General features: G+C 40.5%; 1 protein-coding gene across 1 annotated transcript; it reads right to left on the bottom strand.

Moving 5' to 3' along the window:
* Positions 1 to 14117: 14117 nt before the first annotated feature.
* Positions 14118 to 22507, bottom strand: LOC108896212 (CCN family member 2). Its single transcript, XM_018695253.2, has 5 exons — positions 22433 to 22507; positions 19446 to 19697; positions 17205 to 17461; positions 15865 to 16143; positions 14118 to 15731 (listed from the first exon to the last, which is right to left on the bottom strand). The coding sequence occupies exons 2-5, from the start codon at positions 19606 to 19608 to the stop codon at positions 15678 to 15680; spliced, it is 753 nt and encodes a 250-aa protein (XP_018550769.1). The 5' UTR covers positions 19609 to 19697; positions 22433 to 22507; the 3' UTR covers positions 14118 to 15677.
* Positions 22508 to 22835: the final 328 nt, after the last annotated feature.

Here is a 22835-nt window from a genome sequence, read left to right as displayed (position 1 = left end):
GTGTGTTTCATCATGAATTAATATAAATTAAGCTTGTCATTTCCAGTAGGAAGAAGGTGTTTTATTTTATGTCTATTTATTTATTTTATGTTTATTTGTTTATTTATTTAGTGTGACATGGAGGGTGGTTTGCAGAGGGACCTTGCTAATATCCAATTTCCAACACAAACATTGAAACATTATTGTATTTTCTGTCTACTGACTAATCAATTACTCAATCAGCTGTGTCAGCCACATCTCCTCCTGAAATATGGTACAATTATGAAGCCTGAGGAAATGGAAATACTTTATAAAAGTATCAGCATAATAAAACCATACTAAGACTAATAGCAAAGCAGACTTTCCATCTTTGACAAAAATAAAAAACATCAGGATTCCAATCAGCACCAACATGCACACTCAAACATCCCAAAAGAAGAGCAAACTAACAGCCACGCAGCACAACAGTACACAGGAGATATGGTGTGGGTCTCCCCGAATACAGCGTCATGGTTATAATCAGTATATCTAAGCCAGTTTCAGTGCTTTTGTCTGGAGAGTGGTCTGTTCGGCACAATGCTCCCTGCATCAGCAGTCTGTACAGTCAGATCTTCTCACACATTCACACACTCCTTCCCCCATCACTACACAAAAGGCCACCCTTTGCCCCTGCAGCCCCCTCCCCCCTTCACTATCAGCAGACGCCTCCCCCTCCCCCTAGTGTGAGGAGCAGGTGCTGAGCCAGACTGTCTGCTGAGGTGAAGTGGCAGAATGGAGCATGGTGACTCCCCAGAGAAGAGCAGAGAGAAGACACCACAACCCAGCCCAACATCACCAGCCCGGACAGGTTACAGCAGAGAGGACTGCTCTGCAGACCTAGGATGTGTTCACCGCCCATTATTCCTGACACACAAAACTTGTTGCTCATGTTCATCCGATCTTTTCATGGATGATACATGATATTTAGACACTATTATCAAGAGATGCAATACAGCCTAGAAAATATTTGTAGTTATTTTATTTAAAAAGGGCTGTGAAGTGATCATCTCAGTGTCACAAACACATGATCAGAATTTCATCCATTTGATCCATAAAATCTGAAACATATCTGAGAATTGTGTCAGTAAATTATTTCATGCTCTTATCAGGAAATCAGCTCTGCTCGTTAAGTAGCTTTCATTGGAATGAATGGGGTGCCATCTTGGAACACTGAAGCACAGTTATCTTAAAGCCTGACTGAAATCACATTTAGTCATCCCCTGCTGTAAATATCAGAAATGCTCCTTTTCTTCTCAGCCAGCTGGAGAGGCGTGTCTGTGTTTGATTGACAGAAGCCGGGAGGCTGGCAGACTGCTGCTGTTACATCACAACAAACTATAGACAAACAAATGTAGGTGGGAGCTACATGTCATAGGCAGACAGCATGTTGGTTGCTATAGTAGAGTAAGGTCCAGCAGAATCTGACTGGACCCAAGTGGCTTTTGCAGTTACAGTTACAAGCTGTTTAATGTGCTGCAGCGGAGGCGCTAATTAGCTCTACAGCCTGCAAACTGATGTCAGCAGATCACTTTTCTCCTGTGAATGTTTGGTGTGTTCAGCAAGCTAAGGTGCAAGAAGATGTGTGTTCATGTCTGGTTAGATAAGAGGGAGACAGAAACAGGAAAGGTAATGTGGATTGTTGTTCAGAATCACTGTCTCCTGTGTTGTGAAATCGACAGATGTCTGCTAAGACCGTGATAGAGCAATGATGTTACTACTTTATGCAAGATTTGATGAGATGTATCAAATAAATCCATCCTGTGAAGATGGATGTCTAACAATATTCATCTGAAACAATGCAAAACCAGGGGCACCATCATGAAACCACAATATATCAAATATAAATGTTGGTTTGTGATTCTTTTCTCAAAGGACAACACAGGACAATGATAATTTACAGAACAGATACTGTATGTTTAGTAGCAGACAAAAAAAATACTTCTGAATATGTCCATATGTGTTTAGTGCCTGATCACATTACAGGGTCCATTATACTGTACAGTGCACAGGTTACATCAGATTTTGCCTAACCACAGAAACCAACCAGTCCCACTACTGTGAAATAAGTAAAGCTTATTTGTATAGCACCTTTCACAGGTACAAAAACTTCAAAGTAGGAGTTATTAAAATCAAAAGCAATATTTAGACATAACCTAGTTTTTTTTAAAAAAAGAATTTAAAAAGAGCAGCTATTTAGAGAAGCTAACTAAAAGCCTGCCTGAATAAAATGTTCTCAGCTGGTTCATTAATACATCACAGGGGAAAGGGGAGAGGCTTTCACATCATGGGGTGAAACAGCTACAAAAGCCTGGTCACCTGTGGTTTTAAAGTGGGTTCGCCTGTAATTTTTGATCACATGACTTCAGAACCTGACTGGCTGTATAAGGAAGGAGGAGGTCAGTGAGGTACTACGGTGCCAGACCATGAAAGTGAAATACTATCTGGTTCCATATTTCCAATGTGTCAAATGAACTCGCAGTAGTTTGAGAAAATACAAATGTAGATGTAGATGTGACAGTGTACCTGTGCTTTCATTAGACCCTCTCTGACCAAACACTTCCTGCACTGCCTGCTGCTGCTTCATTGCTCTGAGCCCATGCTAATGACTGACACTGACTAGTGTATCAACATTTTTTTTCAGCTTCCTCCAAACCAGAGCAGCTGATCATGCTGCTGATCCCAGTTCTTTTGCTGAGCTTCAGGTCAGATTTCATACCCTGAGAGTAATGTAAATCACATTCCCCCCTGTGTGAACAAAGCAGCGTTCAATAGGCTCCTGCTCTCCCTCCCTCCTCTATTGACATCTGCTCTGTGGCCTCCAGCTGAGCACATGCTCTTTAATTGCCTCTCTCCACTTCCACTCAATTACCCCTGTGCCAGCATAACAACAGCTGCTGAGCCAGTCGCAACACCACAGCCCCAACAGGCTTGCTGGTGTATTTCTGTGTAGAGAAATCAAAATGACCACAGGGTTTATTGTTCACCATAAAGCATCATGGGTCAGTGTTTTGCTTGTAATAACCTATTCAATGACATTTATATTCCCAGAGATCTCTTCCTGTAACACCTCTGGACACTTCATCTGACAAAGATATCAGAGTCGGTTACAGTTGTGTATAAAAATCTGAATCTCCAAAACATTAAATTAATGCCTAACTATGACCCCATGACACAAGCCGGGATATTCTTGATTCTGTCACTAATGTTATCATGTCTGTCGTTACATCAGACAGTATTTGGGCCAAAAAAGAACAGGTCCATCTGCTGCTGTCTACCCGGAATTACATCAGCAAAAAGCCACTGAATGTATTAAACTCCATTCTTTGGATAAAAGCTTCCACCTTTTGCCTCTTTTATCTTGTTTCAGATATTTGAATGAAACACTAATATAATTATTTCAAATGAAATAATGCACAGTTTGTAAATGCTTGTATCATTTTGTACTCGTAAAATACTACATATTCACATTATAAATAATATGATATATATAAAATAATATATATACTTGTATACTCACTAGAACCTGACCAACACACCAGGCTGAGCTCATACTATCAGTCAGTTTAAGATTATCACACCTACACTTACTGAGCACTTCACGAAAAATGGCCGACTGAGAGTAACATTAATGTTACATCCACATCCATGGCAATGGATAGTTACATCAGCTTAAATCTTAATCATTTAAATATTCTTACCTACAACGGCCCTCTCTTTGACTCTGTATTTGGTATCATTCTTCATTTTCCACTTTTTTTCCAGAATGGTGGAAGTGTTTTGACTGGCTGCATTTATTTGTATGTGTGTGTGTGTGTGTGTGTGTGTGTGTGTATGTACATATGTGTATATATGCAAAAAACAAAAGCAAAAGAGTACTGCATGTTGCTATTTGAAAACACGACAAGGAAATGTGTTGAGTGTTTATCACAAAGACTACAACATCATCCTCTCCTTGGGCTGAAATGTATAATGTCCATCATGACTGTGTTTGATTCTACATCTAAAAGCTAGATGTGAGTAATTACTCCCCTGTCCTCTGTCCATTGGATCAGCATGCAGACAGCTGATGATGATAATCCATAGTGAGTCAGAGACCACCTGTTCTTTCATTTGTGCTGCTCTGCTCTCTGCTGCAGTCTGCTGGACACACTGACAGAGGCTATGAAAATAAACTCCCTATACTAAATAAAGAGCGTGGAGCAGAAGAGACTGTGTATAGCAGAAGCTCTAAAAACTGGAAAGCTGAGTCATATTATTATCAAACACATAATGTGACTGGATCGTTATTACAGATGCATGAAAGCAGCATTTTCATTAAATGGTCAAGATGGAACCAGTTTGAACAACTTTAGATACAGTTGAGTTGTTTATTAAAGTTCTACATTTCATAAGTTTATTGGATTTTACTGACTGATTGTATGCTTTTTATATAAAATCATAATCTGCAAAGCAACTAACTACTGCAGTGATGCAAAAAGTACAATACTTCCATGTGAAATGTAGTGGATTAAAGAATGACGTGGCATAGAATGAAAATGAAATACTTAAATCCAATTACATTGTAGGTGCAGTACTTAAGTAAACTCATGTCCCATCAGCGTGTGGTCTAGTGAGCAGTTCATGTCACAGATGCAAAGGAACATCTAAGGTGACGTGAGTGAGGCCTCATGCCTGAATTTGCTAAAGCCCCACAAATCACAAACCTGTTCCTACTACTTCACACAAGATGAAAATAAAGTAACTTAGTAGTAGTTGAAAATCTTCCCATATTCTACTGCTGTGATGAAGATTTATTCTCAGAATATGTCCAGTACAACAAGATACCCCTGTAACTCAAACCAATAAATCACCACAGTGCAACCTGAATGCTTGTCACACACTTAAATCAACATAAAATTACAATAAACAATATTATTACAAATTTGCTATTTGCTGCAAGGTAGTGCACTACACTGCAATATCTATCACACTTTGCCTTTCTGGAGAGAGCAGTCACCACCTGCTGCCTTTGGAACTACACAGTGCTCTAAACATCTATGTACAGTATTTTCTATTGTATCTGCTTAAAGCTCCTTCGTGTACCCTGATCAGGTGTGATTTTAGGCAAGTGAGATCAATAAGAATTAGGTGACTGCAGTAAATGCCTACAATATGTGGTGACATTAAGTTCAGAATATGTACTAACAACTGTGAGGACACAATTAAACATCGCAATGCCTCTAGAGCCTTCTGTCACCATCTGCTCCTCAACAAGAGCATCAGCTACCCAATTTACACCTCAGCAGTAAGTCCAGAGGAGGAGGAGTCAGGTGTGGTCACCTCCACTCTGCTGCTGCTGTGCTTACAACTGAACCTGAATTAGCTCTTATTGAATTAAAGTGGAGACAGACACTTTCATCAAAAATGTTGTTTTCCTTAGTTGCACCACATGAAAAAAACTTTTTCTCAGTTTTCTGAGCTAAATCTTAGACTAAAGTCTCTCTCTCTCTCTGCGTCTCTCTTGGAGTACTTAAAATGTAATGGTACTCACCATTTTGTAATGTTATATCACAGGCCGAAGTTCAGTAGACATCAGCAGTCGTGGGCCCAGGAGTATGAAAAACAAACAAAATGAAAAGTTAGCACAGTATTAAATGACACATCAATGTAATTTGTACTTTAAATCATGCATGACGTGTGCTGCGTGCTATGAATCTACCACAACACAGCGGGAGTTGACAAATTGGTTTTCCAGAGCTGCAGTGACTTGCTAGGTATTATCTTTATAACAAGTAGACTGCTGACCAACCATTAACCCAGCAATGGCAAAACAAACGTCCATTGGAAGGTTGTAAAATTTAAAAAAAGAGAGAGAGAATTGTACATTGCACATTATTAAACAGTCCTACTTTTTGTTTTTAAAGTAATGTTGGTCTGTGTTTTTTCATAGTATTTATTAAACATTTATTTGATTTCACAATGGCTGTAATGGCTGTAGTTATTATACTTAACCCTCACATATTTGGCACTGAAGATCTATTTTCTGATGAGAACTGATGAAAGGTTTATGTGATGCTGTGGTTTAAATCTGAATTTGCTTGGTGGGTTCCTCACATATTTCTATCATATTTCATTAGCATGTGTATCTGAAGAATGTGACGCAACAGAGCTGTGGAGGACTCCACCACCAGACCTGTCTGCAATCAATGAACCAGAGACTCAGCCAAGAATGACTAAGTTGTCCATGCTGTCTTTTGCAAATGCTGTTGACATCTTCCATGGATTAGTACAGAATTTCCTTTGGTGAGAGACTGATTGGACTGAGTGGAGCACCTCAAACAGGCTTGACAAACAAAGGAGCCTCTAAATAAAGTAGGGATGATAAGATGAAAACTGGCATCAAAGTTCATGATTCATTCATACTGTAAGTGCACAAGTGTGATGCTGGTCTCCCTCTCTGATCTTGCTAGCTCATGATGATGCAAAGATCTTGGTGTAGCAGGTACCAGAGGCTGAAAGGACTGAAGTGAAGTGACTGAACCTGACCTGAACCTGATATCTCTTGGCCACTGTGTTCAAAGATGGAGAAGTTCGCATCTGTGACCTTCACAGGTCCACTTCACCTGTGCAGGTATGTGCAACATGGTAGTGCACAGCCACAAAAAGTAATAATACTCCAATGTTATTAAAATGGTAAAACACAAACATAGCTCCACTCCACACCTCTGTACTCACGTGTTGAAGCCTCTCATATTCTCCTCTCGCATGAATTCTGTGTTGCCCCTTTTTAAAAGCAATTAGCCACCTATGTGATTATCTATAGTGAGTTGGGGTAGTTAAGAGTTGCTCTACACAGGAAGCAATGCATAATGTTCCATTAACACATATTCTAAATTTGAATTCTACTCTTTTTAGGAGGGTCCAGGTCCTGAGGGTCACAGAGGAGATTGTGCAGTATGGGAGGGGAATCTACTGGTGTCAGGACATACATTTATAGAATTGAATGATTTCATTTAATCAGATTTGTGTAATCTTTCTTTTATTAGTCTTTTATTTTATTACTGTAAATTACAAAACATGATTTAATCACCCTTCTTATCCTGCCTCTGCAGTCACAGTGAGAGTACTCCCTCCCTCTGGATCCATAGCCAGCAATCCTGTGGACATCTGCCCGTACACACTCATCCCTATTTATGACCCTGATACCAGTGTGGTAACCTCACTGAAGAATTACAAACAACTTTGATAGTAGTGGTAACAGAGTTGACTACAATTGTTGCCACAAGTTACTTAAAATAAAAATTCAATATAATACGATGTTTCATCCATTTTCCAGGGCAACTCATGCACATTTATGAGATGGCCCATGAGTACTTTGTTGATTGCAGCAGCTCTCTGGAGTTGCATAAGATGCTGGGATGATTCCATATTACTTTTCTTTTTAATAATTTATAATGAATCCGTGATTCACCACACATTCTCCATACACAGTTACTCTCAGAACAGAACTTGTCTCTGTTAGACAACCAGTAACTCTACTGGTTGTGTCCTTTCTGCAAGGCTTGGCTTTCTGCCAAGACACAGTGCTTGATATGAAGGTAGTTAGGGGTACAAATTCTCACCATCCATCCATATATTTGAGGGTTGCAGGGGGCTGGAGTCAATCCCAGCTGACAATGGGCAACAGGCAGGGTACACCCTGGACAGATTGTCAGTATGTCACAGGCCTGACATATAGAGACAAAGAATCACATTAATGCCAATTAACCTGGGATGAAGCTGAAGTATCCAGAGGAAACCCACACAGGCACATGGAGAACATCCAAACTCCACACAGAAAAGCTATGTGAACCTATAAGGCTTTGAGTCAGTGCTAACCACTGCACCACCGTGCTGCCCACAAATGCTAAGCCATGACAACCTTAGAGCCAGTGGCCTTCAGAGTGCCACTACTCAAGGTGAGCCAATACCACCACCTAGTGGACACATTGGAACACTGCATACCTTCCCTGAGCGTTATTGCTAAGACCACATTATTACCATAATTAAAATTTCCTTAACATTCCATACCATAACCCTCCCCTCCTGTCTGCTTTGGGTTTTCCTGGCTCATGTTTTGATATGACCTTGAACAAGTGCTGACCACCCTTGCTTCTGGCTCCAACGGTCAACAAAGAAAATTCAGCCTGACACCTGAAGACATGACACGGAGTGTAGACATGAACCAGAGAGTTTCTGGAGCATCTGGTTAAGACACATGCCATATATTTGCAAAGTAAATGGTTTTATTCCCAGTTAGCGTACCTCTGATGCACCTCTCTGCACTGTCCCTATCAAATAATTGTGCCAATCATCTAGCAGATGTTAAGATATATCACTACATTAGTGAAAACTTTGGCCTGCAGGTGGCACTAGAAGAAAAGTCAGTGAATTACCAAAGTCATTCATGGGTTCAGTTCAGTGTCATGTCTGAACAAAAATAATTGAGATATTCAATCTGACCAAACCAACCGAAGGACCAACCAAAATGCCATGCACCTTACACGACAAAAAATATATGATAGAATGAGAAAGAGTATACAATGTACAATAACTTAGAGTTGGGTAATTAATGAGACATGGAATCATACACGACATGATCACCTGCAGCACTATTAGTGAGCATCACAGTAATATTACAACTGTCAGCCCTATCACAATTCATTTCAAATGGATAGACTACACTATCAGCTGTAAGCTAAAGTAGAAATTGTAATTATTTGCAGTCTGTGCCTTTCTAACTCATTCACACATGAACAAATACAAATGTGGATCATGTCAGATCCTTCAAGACCTCTTTATTAGGAAATAAGTACTTTAGTTAAAATACAAAATGATCCTAGGGACGGTGTGTATGGAGTCCCAGAGTCATCCAGCTAATGAAGGTATAGGAGTTACAATGTACATTCTTTATCTAATTTCAGATATTCATACCTATGTGAGAAAAGTAAGCATTGCTGGGAAAATGAAACGTGAGGTGCCAGCCTTCTGTGGACAGGCTCTGGTAAGCTAGTTATCATCTTTTCTGTGACTGTGAAGCATTTCGTCAGAGCGTGACTCTAGAAACTGTCAATCAAGTTCTTGTGTATAAAGTAGCGTTACTGGGAATACTGTGATGGGAGGGAATCATTCAGCGATATAATGGAAGAATACATGGAACAGTTTTCCAATGAAAAAAGACAAGTGAAAATTCCAGAAAAGGCTGTGGAGGACAGAAATATAGCAAAGGAGGAGTACGTTAGCTCAGTGAACAAGTAAAATGGGGGAGACAAGAACTCCAGGATGATATTGGCACTGTAAAGCAAGTACCAAGAGTTCAGTACCAAGAGCTGGTGAGAGATTTAGAGAGAAAAATGTATTCTGAAATAGCTTGAGATTGAAGAGGATTTTAAGGTGGACCAGCTTGGTTGATATGGACACTGAGGCCAGTATGTTTGTTGCTGAAACTGAAAAATGGATGGAGGTAGTTGAGGAACATATAAGACAAGCAAAGCTGTGTGATGAAGAAGTCAAGCCGTGAGATAGCATATCCACAATATTATTTGCTAGGAAGAGTAAAAAATGTGGATTTGAAAGTGGGAGTTCTGTGTCATCCATAAGGTCATCAACTTGTTTTAAGACCGTGGAAAAAGCTCCATTGCTAGCTAAGACTACTACATTAAAGCAGAAACAAGAGCTGGAAAGGCAGGAAGCTGAATTAAAGGCTAAAAGAGAGGAGTTGGAGTTTAACACAGCACTGGAGGCTTCAGATGCTAGACTTGAACTGTTGTAAAGTTTTAAGGATGGAATGGAAATATGGAAATGGAAAAATGGAAAGCTTAGCATCAAGCACAAGCCAAGGGCACCACAACCACATGGATGATGGTCCACTCAGGTTATATTCAGTGACCAAATGAATGTGTGGGAACATTATTACACAGTAGCAAACTAATATCACCGAGCAAATGACAAAACAGCACAAAGGAGCAATATTGTCTCAACTGGACAACTACCATCTATTTATGAGGGCCTTTGAGCATGGAGCAGAGGACCATACTGATAATGCCAAAGAGCTTCCCCACCATATGGTGCAGGTTATTAGCAGTCAGCCTAGGGAACAAGAAGCTGTCTTCACATGGGACCCACCAGAGGATACAAAAAAGCCAAACCAACACCCTCTCATTTTGGGAGGAGGAGCAGGTTCAGTCTCACCAGGATCACCCTCATGGAGGAGGACCCAGTGTCTGAACGCAGCTTGTTGAGATTACTGTATAGTGTTTACTTTGTAGCTGAAACGTAGCTGGAGCTCTGTCATCATCCTGCAAAGAGCAGCCTCACAATTGGATCGTCATCAGCACTTCATCACAATCACCAACAAGAAATAGAGTCTGATCCACAGGACTCCTGTTCTGATATCTGCAGTGCAACACAGCAGAAACCCTGGCCTCTGTCACTATGCAGACATTGATCAGGATGTGTTATGGGAGCGTGGACATACACAGGAGAGGGAGATCTGTTGGCCTGGCTTGTCAGAACTGTGTGAGTGACAGTTCAGACATTTATCATCTGCCTGGGACCAGTGCTGATCTCCACATACACCTCATATATACACAGAGCCAATTTACAATCATCCTATCTGTTATTGACATAACAACATAAGTTAAACCAGCATTCTTGTAGTTGAGGCATTTATTTGACATTACTCTGGTTTACCAACACAATGTTGCTTTGGGAATAAGTTCAATTCAGTTCAATTCAATGTTATTTATATAGCGCCATATCACAACAAAAGTCATCTCAAGGCACTTTTCATATAGAGCAGGTCTAGACCATACTCTTTAAAATAGGTATTTACAGAGAGAGACCCAACAGATCCCACCATGAGCAGCACTAGGAGACAGTGATAAGGAAAAAATAAGTGGAGGCTTAATTAACCAGAAAAATGATTGATTAATAAAAGTAAGTATTTCAGACTGTGTCATAATGTGGTCTTTGCTGACAGGAAAAACTAATGATTTAGGCTGATTTTCAATGGAAGTTTTCAGGACCCAATCCTCCCATATCAGTAACACCATGCAGCTGTGGCAGATTAATGAAATATGCAGTCACTTTGCTTTTACTGTCAGGCATTTGTCAGAGACCATAAACACACTATATAGACTAAAACCTTAAACAGGCCAAATAGCTATATTAATACATCACAGTTCTAGAATATTCCCACTGCCTCTCCCCAAACTACTGCAGCAGTTGCATTTCTACAGTGAGAAGCAGCAGAATATGTATCAGCACCACACCATGTACAGTTTAGGAAACAGTTACAGCACCTGAGAGCTTGACAGCGTCTCTGAACCGCTTCTCCGCTGACAGATGTCGGTCTTTTCCATCCGCCTCAGCCGGTTGGACTTCGACTAATGTAACGCCGATATCAACTGCAGCTCATCACGTCGACACCGGTCCGCCAGCCACCGCGGAGCCGCGGAGGAGTGGCAGGCTCGGGCTCGGGAAATGCTGCGTCAACCTGCCACCGTTAGACCGGAAACATGAAAGCAGCCTTCAAATGCCTACAAACACAAACACACACACACACACACACACACATATATATAGGTGCATAAGAGGGTGTAGTAACACCGTCTGCTTTATATATAAACTGTGTTACTACACCCTCTTATGCACCTTATGCATTACTGTACTGTACTGGTTGGTCATCCTACAGCAAGTCAATCACCCGAAACAGCTGAAGAAAAGAACATGTGGCTTCACATGATGAAGCGCAGCAGAGTCCCCAGAGTTAATCCCCATGAAGCCATCCCATTGTGATGAACTGGACAGAAGGTGAAAGCAAAGCAGCTTCTAAGTGCAACACATTTATGTGAGCTTCTGCCACAGTGTCAGGATGAACTTTCCAAGCATTCTTTTATGTTTTCATTTCTGAGTACACTGGGACATTGCACCGTACAAATTTCAGTAACAAATGGAAAACCTCTATTTACAAGTAAACCATATTTAAAAAGTCCTGTAAGATGTGAGGCGGATCCTCCCTGGTTTGGAGTTGTTTTTACAGCACGTCTCACAGATGCTCAAATAGAGTGAAATCCTGGGAATTTGGAGGCCAAGTCAACACCTTATTAATTCTTTGTGATGTTCCTCAAACCTTTCTTGAACACTTTTTGCAGTGTGGCAGTAAAAGGTTGGTCGAGCGGTGAAGGCAAAAGGAAATGTCCTTTAATTGTATTGAACAGCTCAAGTTCTTTATTTTCCCCTTTTTTGTACAACAGTGAATGAATGCAGCATGTTTACAGTGCAGGTAACCTTGGGAAAACAAAACAGAGGAAAAATGAATAAAAAGGGGGAAACAGGTAACTGGAACTTCCCTATTAACAGTGGGAATAATAATTACAGGAAATGACAAGAAAACAGCTCTGCACCAGACTATGACCTGTTCCAGTTTGTTTTACATGTTTGCACTTTGCCATCATATATTATTGAGTGAGGACTGATGGGCAAAACACACAACATAATTAGGTGTGCAAAAAGTGAGGGGGTCTGAATACTGTACTTACTGTGTATGTGTGTGTGTGTGTATACTATATACATAGTATGAGTGTGTATGTGTGTGTGCGTGTGTATGTATGTGTGTAAAATGAAAATCACAAGTGAAAAATCATCACACCTGCCAGTTAACAACTGTGTTATGTGAGAAGTCAGTGAAAATTCTGACAAATCACCATCATGTGGACCATTTAATACACATAATAAGCCTCATCTGGTGGATGTAATGGCATGACACACTCAGCACCCTGGCTGTTAAGCATCAGACAGACATATATGCTTTGAATGATCTGTGCACCAGTGCAGCTGAGGGAAGCACAGCACTGCAGGGTTGGCATACATCAACAACATCCACCCTAACAAACACTGACACTGTAACCCCCCCCCCCCAACATGATGATGCAACTGCAACCTTTCATTTCCAGCACCTGAGAGAAGCACCCATTCTTCTGATAAAAGCATCATCATCTCATCACACACATTCCAAGGATGTGGAAATGTAGCCTGCACTGATCGATAGATGGATATCAGTGATTCATATCTGCTGTCCACAGCTGCTTTATACCATATGAAAGATTTCTCCGTCTGTTCATTAAATCCCTGCAGCCTGAAGGCAGCAGTATTTATATGTATGTATTGTATATTTGTGAGGCTCAGCACCAGAGTGCATTTCTGTAATATAGCAGTCCACCATGTCCATCCTCATTAAATCAGACAACTCTAGGCTGCCACACATAACACTCACTTCCACACACACTACAGAAGTCAGATATAACTTGACATTCTACTGTTTAAACAGGAGATATCAGAGTTACTGGATTGCTTAATCCTATGTGTCGCAGCCCTATTTCCACTTTCAAAATACAGCAGATTTTACATACATACACAATTTTACATACCCTTCCTGTCCAGTGAAAACCATGTATCACCATATTTGGTGATTTTCAGTGTTTCTGAACTGGAACTGAACTTCTATTTACAAACCCCTTTGGATTATCTGGAAAAAATGCTTTGTCACAAAGCTGAAAACAGCCTGCTTTTCAGAGCTCATGAAAAGTTGACTCTTCAGAGATATGTGGGTCTCACAGGACAGAATGTGATGCACTGCAAAAACATCTCATATAATAGTAAAATCAGAGGCCAGAAAATTAAACACTCACAGTTTCCTTTTGTAATTTTAGATTATGTTCTATTTCATTGTATCCTTGTTTGCTTGTTTCATGTTTGTTTTGAGGTGAGATAGCAGAATGGTCACAGTTAAACTGCCTCAGGTGGCAAACTTCTTGGTAAGCATGCTTACAAATGATGCTCTATATTAACTGATAAAGCTGGCATCTAAATGTTTATTAAAGAACTACCTTTTTCTCATGTGTGTCTGAACAGACAGAGTGGAGCCTGGTCTCTGTATCACTGCCTGCAGCTCCCATTCACAGTTGCTCTTACATAACACGTGAGACTGCTGCTGTTCTGTTTCATCTAAAATTCACTGCTGCTGTTTTTAGAGCACAGCCAACTCTATTTTCAGCACCAAGAACAAGCCAAACATACAGTTTATCTATAAAAATATACTTTGTTTATTGAAAAGAGGTAAAAGTGCAACAGACAATAACTCACTTGTATTTTAGTCAGGTGGTTATGGTGAAAAAAACAAAGCAATATGATACAGTTTCAGAACTACAACACTGTGGTAAACAAGGTGCATAAATTATAGTACAAAACTGTACACAGTCTTACAGTATTTACACAAGCTACATTTGCCAAATGCCAAATTTGTCCATCAATCTTTTCTTTTTAAATATACAGTAAATAATAATAAGTAACAGCAATTTTAGCCAAGTTATTTTTCTTCCCTCCTTTGGTCTTTGGACATACACCATCAGAATGGAAAGCTAGGTGGACAGGACACTGAACTAGACTGATCAGCAGTTTGCAATCAACCTCTGGCCTCTGAGGATGCACATCAGTGTCAGAATAGACTACAGAATGGCTAAATGCATGATAACATGTTAAAATACATATACCAAGGATGCCGGTATTGTCATTACTTTCATAAATATTGAATACATATAAATGTAATACAAATGTTGTCAATGTGTTTCCCACATGTATTTCAGTGTGGCCAGTCTGTCCAGTAGCATTGCTGCCAGGGAACTAGATCATCCCAGTCTGTTTTTTGATTACATTTTGCAGTTATCTTTCATTGTTGTACCTGCTTTGCACTAACCTGTGCTGTTACAGAGACATTTTAATGCATCTAGCCAAACAAATTCTCTGTATATAGGCAAAGAGAGGTCATGTTTGCTCGTAATCTTTCAAGTCTGTCATGACATTTTCAAAAAGTAATGACATAGACTTGTATTTTGTCATTTATGAGAAGAAGCTTATGGTAGCTAATGTTCGCTAATGTTAGCAAACTTAAAAGCAAACTTAAATGATATTATTGAGTCAGTTTGCTGACTTTAGGATTCTTCTCTGGTCAAGATGGTGAAAACCTTTGAACATAATGAAAATAACAAGCTTTAAAAGCCATTATATTAAGATTATAGACCTGAAAAAACAGGCTCAAACAACTGCAACCATGTCCACTTACTCAATATTTAGAATACCATACAACATGGCTGCGTTGTGTCCTGGTCAGTTATTAGGAAAGACATGTTTATCTTTGAGCATGGAAATTCATTTTTGATCTGTGGGACCAGTGTGTGTGTAACATAATAATCTCAGCTCAGAGTTCCACTTAGCTTTTCAGATCTTTAACTGTTTCTTATGAACATCTTCAGTGTGCAGCACATGTGTTGATATTTCATATGCTTGGAGATGTAACCCTCTGTTCAGAGGTAGTCTCTGGAGTCAGATGAGAATGTCCTCTTCCATTTTTCTCCAGCTTTCTACTCATGCCAAAAAGACAATTTTTGAACAAAGGTGTTATGATCTACCCCTGACAGATACAATGAATGACACAGAAGTCTAGAAAGTGGATATTTGAGCTCATGTGATTCCGTTACCCACATTTATCTTTGTCTCTTCATGATACATTTCTTTGTACCTGTTGAACCAAACTGGTGGTTTATCTTTGTGGTGGTTCATTTTAGGTCCATCTTCCAACTGAATCACCCCCAGTTCAGAAAGAAAATGTTGAGAGGAAGTGACCCACTTCTTTGAGGCTATAATACACAGAAGGTTAGACATAAGGGCAGAGCATAGTGTCGGTTGTTAGAGTGGGACAGTCCCAATTTATATTTGTGAATGTGTGTGTGCATAACTTTCCCATCACATATCCTTATCATAGTCCCCCACCATTGTCCGAGTGTTGAATGCCAAGAAGATGTCGTTATCTTGTGGACAGTCGTGATGGCAGGAGCAGGTCTTGATGAACATCATCTTCTTCATGAAGACATCTCCCTCTGGACAGCGGAACTCCACCTCAGCTGTGATTGTGGTGTGAGGCGTGCAGCAGCGATTGTCTGTGCAGACACCACAGAACTTTGGTTTGTACAGCCTGGTGCTGGAGCAGCCTGATAGCTCAAAGCGCATTCCTTGCTGAGCCTTTGGTGTCCGGACACATTTCTTTCCTTTCTGTGGGATACAGATGATAATCAGTGAATTATATGTTAATGCACTTGGCCATGTTAGTTGTCGCTATAGTGATGTCTAGTATATTAGAGTACAGAAACTGCTTTGATACTATTGACCATAACATCCTAGAGACTGGAACATTTTATTGACATTAAAGGAACTGCATTAAACTGGTTTAAATCCTCTTTATCAGATTGGCTTCAGCTTGTACATGTTAAAAACAAATTCTCCTACACAAAAGTTAAACACAAGGTTCTGTACTTTGACCACTTCTATTCAAGTTGTATATGCTTCCTTTAGGCAATGTTGTTATGCTGTGTTAGCCTCTCTACATTGGCTCCCTGTAAAATCCAGAATAGAATTTAAAAATTAAAAGGTTTACTGGTGGTTCCAGGAGTAGAATGGGAGGCAGAGCCTTCAGCAATCAGACTCCTCTACTGTGGAAATTTTGGGGCCAGGAGGCAGACACCCTCTACACTTTTAAGAGCAGAAACTTTCCTTCTAAACTTTCCTCTTTGATAAAGCTTATAGTTAGGGCTGGATCAGGTTTACCTGAATCATCACTTAGTTATGCTGCTATAGGCCTAGATTGCTGGGAGATTTCCCATGAAGCACTGAGCTTCTCCCTCTCTCTATCTATACGTATTCATATCCCCATGCATGTTACTGATTCAATATCATGCTTTCTGCAGATATCTCTGCCTCCAGAGCTGTAGAATCTGATCTGTGACGGCAAACCTCCTGTTCCTATAATGCTGCTCAACACCTGCTGTTATGATTAAAATTCTTAGTCCTTATTGCTACTATTATTATCACTATTACATCACTATTTTCTCAACCCAACCAGTTGAGGCAGATGGCCGCCCACCCTGAGACTGGTTCTGCTCGAGGTTTCTGCCTCTTAAAAGGAAGTTTTTCCTTGTCACTGTCGCCTAGTGCTGCTCATGGTGGGAATTGTTGGGTCTCTCTCTTTAATTATATAATCTAAAGAGTTGTGATTGGGTGTTATATAAATAAAACTGAAAATAAATTAACTTGTAGCTGAAAGGAAACAAACTGACCTTGATTTCTTTCTCCTGTTGGCTGTTGCAAGGTCTGACCATGCAGATCCTGGTCTGCCTCTCCAGCTGACAGCGTTGGTTGTCATTGGTGATACGGGATGAGATGGCCATGCCACAAGTGGCCGAGCACTCACTCCACTCTGTAGTCTGGACTATACAATTATCTCTGGGACTCTCTCCTAGCGGGCCATGGGGAAACACTGGTCTGAAGCCTGTGACAGGCTTTGAGGAGGGCAAGGGGTGAATCTGAGAAGGTCCTGCAAGAAGAGAAAGGAAGGTGGAGACAGGAGAGCGAGGAAATTTAGTGGGAGGTAATACGAGAGAACAATTTAATGTTGTTCTGAGACTAAACTAAATGAAGAAAAAATGAACTACAAAGCATAAACTCTACAGAAAACTGCGTAAGTGCAGGAATTTTAAAGATGTTTAAATCACCTATGGTGGCAGGTGGAGTCAGAGTGATATAATACTGTCAACTAGTTTCTGCACATGTGAAAAAGTATCCAAGAAATGTGTGTGATCTGGGGGCAAGTCAGTTTTAACTCTCCTGTTATACTCAAATTTACCATTACTGGAAGAGTACAAGTACAATGTTTGGTCTCTAAGCCTTTTTTCTGTTATTTAAGACACAGCCCTAATAATAACTAATAACAGGGCTTAAGCTGGACACACGCAGGTTTTATTGGTCTTGCATGCTGTATTAACTCACATTGTATATTTTAATAGCCCAAGCAAACAACTTCTGTGCTCACACTGCACAGCGCATTGGCTGGTAAAACTGAGAAACATAGAATGCCTGATCAGTTTTGTCTGTTGACAGTTCCACACAGGTTTTATTCAAATTGATAAAAAAAAAAAAAAAGAACAAAAGGAATTCAAAGTTATGTCACAGACAAACTAGTGATATATTCTACAGGAATACATGATTATGACACTACTTTAGGGCATCATACTGCAGCTGTCTGTTAACAGTATACACTTTTGGTTATGCTGACAGCATGGATCTAAGGATGGGTATGATGGGTTTTCTGCTACTTTGGCCTAGACTGAAAATCTCAACAACTATTGTCATGAAATTTGGTGCAAATATTCAAGGTGTGCAGAGTGACTTAAGTGATCCCCTGGTCTCATCAACTCTTGAATGAATTACCATGATGTAGACATTCATGGTCTTTGTAAACTTTAACAATTTCACATAGTGCCTGTATGGGAAGACACAAAGCAGGCTGTACTTCCTAAGGAGACTACGGTCTTTCAATGTCTGCAGTAAACTGCTGTGGATGTTCTACCAGTCTGTGGTTGCCAGCGTCCTCTTTTACACTGTGGTGTGCTGGGGGGGGCAGCATATCCAGGAAGGACACATACAGACTGGAGAAACTGATCAGGCGGGCCGGCTCTGTGGTCGGCATGAAGCTGGACTCTCTGGTGACGGTGGCAGAGATGAGGACACTGGACAAACTGCTGGATATTATGGACAATGCCAGCCACCCTCTGCACACTGTCATCAGCAACCAGAGGAGCCTGTTCAGCGAGAGACTGCTCCTGCCCAAGTGTAGGACTAACAGACTGAAGAACTCCTTTGTCCACCATGCCATCACACTCTACAACTCCTCACTTGGGGGAGGAGGAGATAGGGTATGGAGGACAGAAGGGAGTGGTAGCCACTTAATGTGCAATAACCCACCCGGACACTCAATAACCTCATCCACCGCCAGCCATACAGTTCAGCATATTTATATTTATTTATCTTAATGCCATACACAGTCCAGTATACTCAGTATATTTATCTTAATTCATTCATATTCCTCTCCATTTATATTCTGTGTCGTTTGCAAACTGTCCTGTGTGCTGTGTCTGTCTGTATAAGCTGCTGGAAACTTAATTTCCCTGAGGGAGTCATCCCAAAGGGATCAATAAAGTCTGTCTAAGTCTAAGTCTAAGTCTTACAGTTTGATTTTTTTTTTACAATTAGCAGTGCAGCCTCAGTAAGGCACTGGTGTGGCTGTAGACTCTATACCTTAAAATACTAAATTGAGGGTACTTATCCTAACAATCACCTACCTGCATGATTAATAGTTGTTCTATGCATTATTCCTGTAATGCAAAGCCACTATGTGGGTCTGAGACTTAAAGAGAATACCACTGTGATATCACAAGCTGTCAATCAATGTAAAACATCAGCTGAATCTTAACAAAGAATCAAAAACTCAGAGCAGTCGATGTAACAGAGGTCACACTGACCGGCAACCACTGACTGGTAGTGGTGGTCCTGAGGTGTCTCCCCACACACCCACTCCTCACAGCATTTCCCAGGGATCTGGATACGGTGTGGGTACGGGCAGTCAGGGGAGGGCAGTCGGATGTCACTGGCACACATTGGTACACAGCCAATCTCTCCATTCATACACACACAGTGGTGCTTACAGCTGGGCTGGAAGGACTCCCCACTGCGGTAGATCACCCCCCCCAGGTCACATGTCTGACCCTCCTGAGCTGTAGACAGACAGAAAACATACAGCACTGTCAAGATAAATTACATAGAGCTTTTTCCTATGGAGTACCAGAGGAGACAAATGTCACTAACTGATATTCTGATGAATCTAAAGTACTGTGTACAGCATGTGTGTACAGTATATATGAATGACATAGTGAGTTAAATGGATTAAATTGGTAATATTTTTTGTTATGCTATGTTTTTTTTTTTAAGTCAAACTTGTTATTTAGATGATCAAATATCTTCTGGAATGTAGTTCATACTTAAAGACTTGCTTTTCTTATTGTAAGTGACAAGGAAACTTGAAAATGGAAAGGAGAATGAATGGCTGACGTTCCAAAAAAGGTCTAGGACAGACAAATCTTTAAAAGGTTTCATTTAAGACAGAAAAGCTTAAATGGTGGGAAAGAAAAGTAGTACACAAAGAAAAGGGAGAGGTGGCCTGCACACTGAATGTTGCAAGGTCTCAAAAATCTAATTATGACTTAATCAGACAAACATATGTGTGAACAAAGAGCAAGCAGTATGATGTATCTGCTTACAACTGGGGGATAACGTCAACTGAAATAACACCCATCGTCCAACCTATTCGCTGTGTACAGAATTGTAAAGAAAAAAGGACTATAGCGTAAGGATATATGAAATAAGCATTTTAACAATACACATTGTTTAAATTGCAAGAAAAATGCATGTAGTGATTATACATGAGGAAAAAATAATATGTGACTTGGCACCAGAGCATCGTGTTCTTTGTTTTTTTTTTTTGTTGTTGTTTTTTTTAAATAAAGAGCTTTTTGTCAAATTCCTCATTCAATTCAATTCAATTTTCTAACTCTCTTAGTTCTATGGCAGCCAATAGAATGGCCAGTTTGTTGAAATGAGCTGTGACAGATCACATGGGCAACAATTAAGGCAATTGACATGAGTACAGTGGCAGGTAATTGCAATGTATAGGACTATTGCAGCCTCTTTGAGGATGGCTGAAAGATTTGCACTCATGGGTGAGGGCACACAGGGTGCAGCTAACATCTAGTTTGATCACTTTTCCAACTTTTTAAAATTTTCTTAGAATATTTCAGACCAGAAAGATATTCAATCATCTAAGTCACCTCTTGATTTATATATGTTTCACTGATATAAGATGTTATGTGGTGGTGTGTTTTATGAAGAATGTATTAACCCCATGCAAGATGCCAGTCTCAGTGTTCACTTCAGCAGAGCATAGTCACAGTAGAGCTCCTTGTGATGGTCACAGGGCTCCAGCAGGGAGCAGGGCTCCCCCAGCTGCCTGGCACACACCTTACAGCAGCCACAGTCATCCAGGACCCAGGCTGGTCCCCAAGGGCAAAGTGGGGGTCTGCAGGGCAAGCACAGGCTGGGAGCAGTCCTGTGCCTCTGTCTGCAACAAACACACAAGCAGCAGGATACAGCAGGAGGACTGTAAAGACTGTCTATATGAGAACAAAGCAAAATTTGTGACCTGCTCAGCAAGAGGGAAACATCTGGAGAGACACTGGGAAAAAAGAATTCTGCTGAACCAGCCCAACTGTTTGTGTTGGGGAGAATGAAGTTATAATGTTCTAATAAGTTATTATTATCCTTTACATTTTGAGCTATTAAAGTTCAAATTGTGCAGACAAATCACTGACTCACTGCACTTACTTGTTGACTGCCAATGTTATGTCCTTTCTGTCTTGTCTCTAACACTGAGAATACTTCAAACATGTTCCTGTTAGGTGTACTCTGGTGGCCCAACATCTGGCCTCTCCCACCTGAACCTATCAAAAGCAGGAATCTTGTCGGAAGGTAGCATTGTACTCGAGACAATGTTAACATTAACATTGTCATAACTTTCCATGATATGGCAGATGTTGTGTGGGATCATCACTAAAACAACACATTCTCTGATTTGCCACTTCAGTGGTTTGGTTGAACAAGCAGGCACTTCCTCATATTGTTCATCACTCAGGCAAGTTTAGAAAGCTGTAACTACCTGGTTAAACCATTTGACATTTAGACATGAGAACATGTTGCAGTGCACATTTTATGTTTAAGCCAATGTGTGCATGGAGTGTGTGAATTAAGTCATAACATTTTGATGTTGTGGCGGGTAATTAAAGTGACTAATATAGCAGAGCTCAGTAAGTAGAACGTAACGAAAGCAAATCTAAGGAGCTAACAAACTGCAAAAGAGGAATTTGTTGATGCCAAAAGCAAACAAAAGTATTTTTTTACAAGACATTACAGAGTGCACTCCTCATAGATAGCAGAAACTTGTGATAGCAGATATAATAAAGTCTTGGAGTGAGGCTGTTACTGTTTCAGTGCAATTTAACAACTGCACAGAATGCCACAAGATGGCGACACCACACTGTGATCACGAGGGCCAACAAACACTTTTCATTCCTTGTTTCTCTCCCATGGTTAAGCATCAGCCCAGCAGACAGGGAGCGGGTTTGGAAGACAAAAACATGACAGCAACAGAGAGGAAATGGTGAAGAAAAATAGTTTAGCAGCAGGAGCTCCCTACATTTTTACCAATTCCAACAGTCTCAGATCGTATCATCTGAGGTTCAGTTCTTTGTGGTGTATGACTTCACCCTAATGTATCCACCCACATGCTGATTAAAACATTGCACATTTCCAAAGCAGCACAATACCTCAACTGCAATATGAGCTCATCCTCAAAAGATTTTTCCATAGGAATTAGTTTGTTTAAAAAAAAAAAACTTACCAATGAGATAATAAGCAGAAGAACAAAGAATGTGGCTGAAGTTTCCACAGACATGTTTCTCAGCAGGCTGCAGTCCACTCAGTAGTAGTATGGTTCCTGTGGCAGGAGGCTCAGTATATTATTCTCTCTGCAGCAGACTGATGAAGCCTGGGAGGAGAAACTGGCTTAAATACCAGCCCAGTGGGTGTAGCCAGAGAAACGAGAACCATGGCACTCTGCTCTGAGAGGTGAAAATATTCCAAATCAAATGGCTGTTTTACGGAGACAGCCTCCTCTGTCACATTATCAGCTCATACCTTTACAGGTAGACAAAATGCCAAGTGACAGGGGGTGTTTTGAATCTGAGGTAACTAACAGCAGCTAAGACTGGTCATTTTAAGTCTTAATTTGCAATCCAATTTGC

The sequence above is a fragment of the Lates calcarifer genome, unplaced genomic scaffold (assembly GCF_001640805.2).
Source record: "Lates calcarifer isolate ASB-BC8 unplaced genomic scaffold, TLL_Latcal_v3 _unitig_4080_quiver_847, whole genome shotgun sequence".
NCBI lineage: Eukaryota > Metazoa > Chordata > Actinopteri > Centropomidae > Lates > Lates calcarifer.
Note: the sequence above shows the minus strand (reverse complement) of the source record. Positions and strands in the feature narration are given on the sequence as shown.

What these genes read in the sequence shown, in the direction of transcription:
- LOC108896212 (XM_018695253.2), bottom strand. Translation starts at nt 19,608, where the DNA reads ATGAATGGAGAGATTGGCTGTGTACCAATGTGTGCCAGTGACATCCGA. An exon ending in CTACCAGTCAGTGGTTGCCG is followed by an intron (nt 17,462 to 19,445) that starts GTCAGTGTGACC and finishes CTCTTCTTGCAG; the next exon opens with GACCTTCTCAGATTCACCCC. An exon ending in CATTCAACACTCGGACAATG is followed by an intron (nt 15,732 to 15,864) that starts GTGGGGGACTAT and finishes TGTGTATTATAG; the next exon opens with CCTCAAAGAAGTGGGTCACT.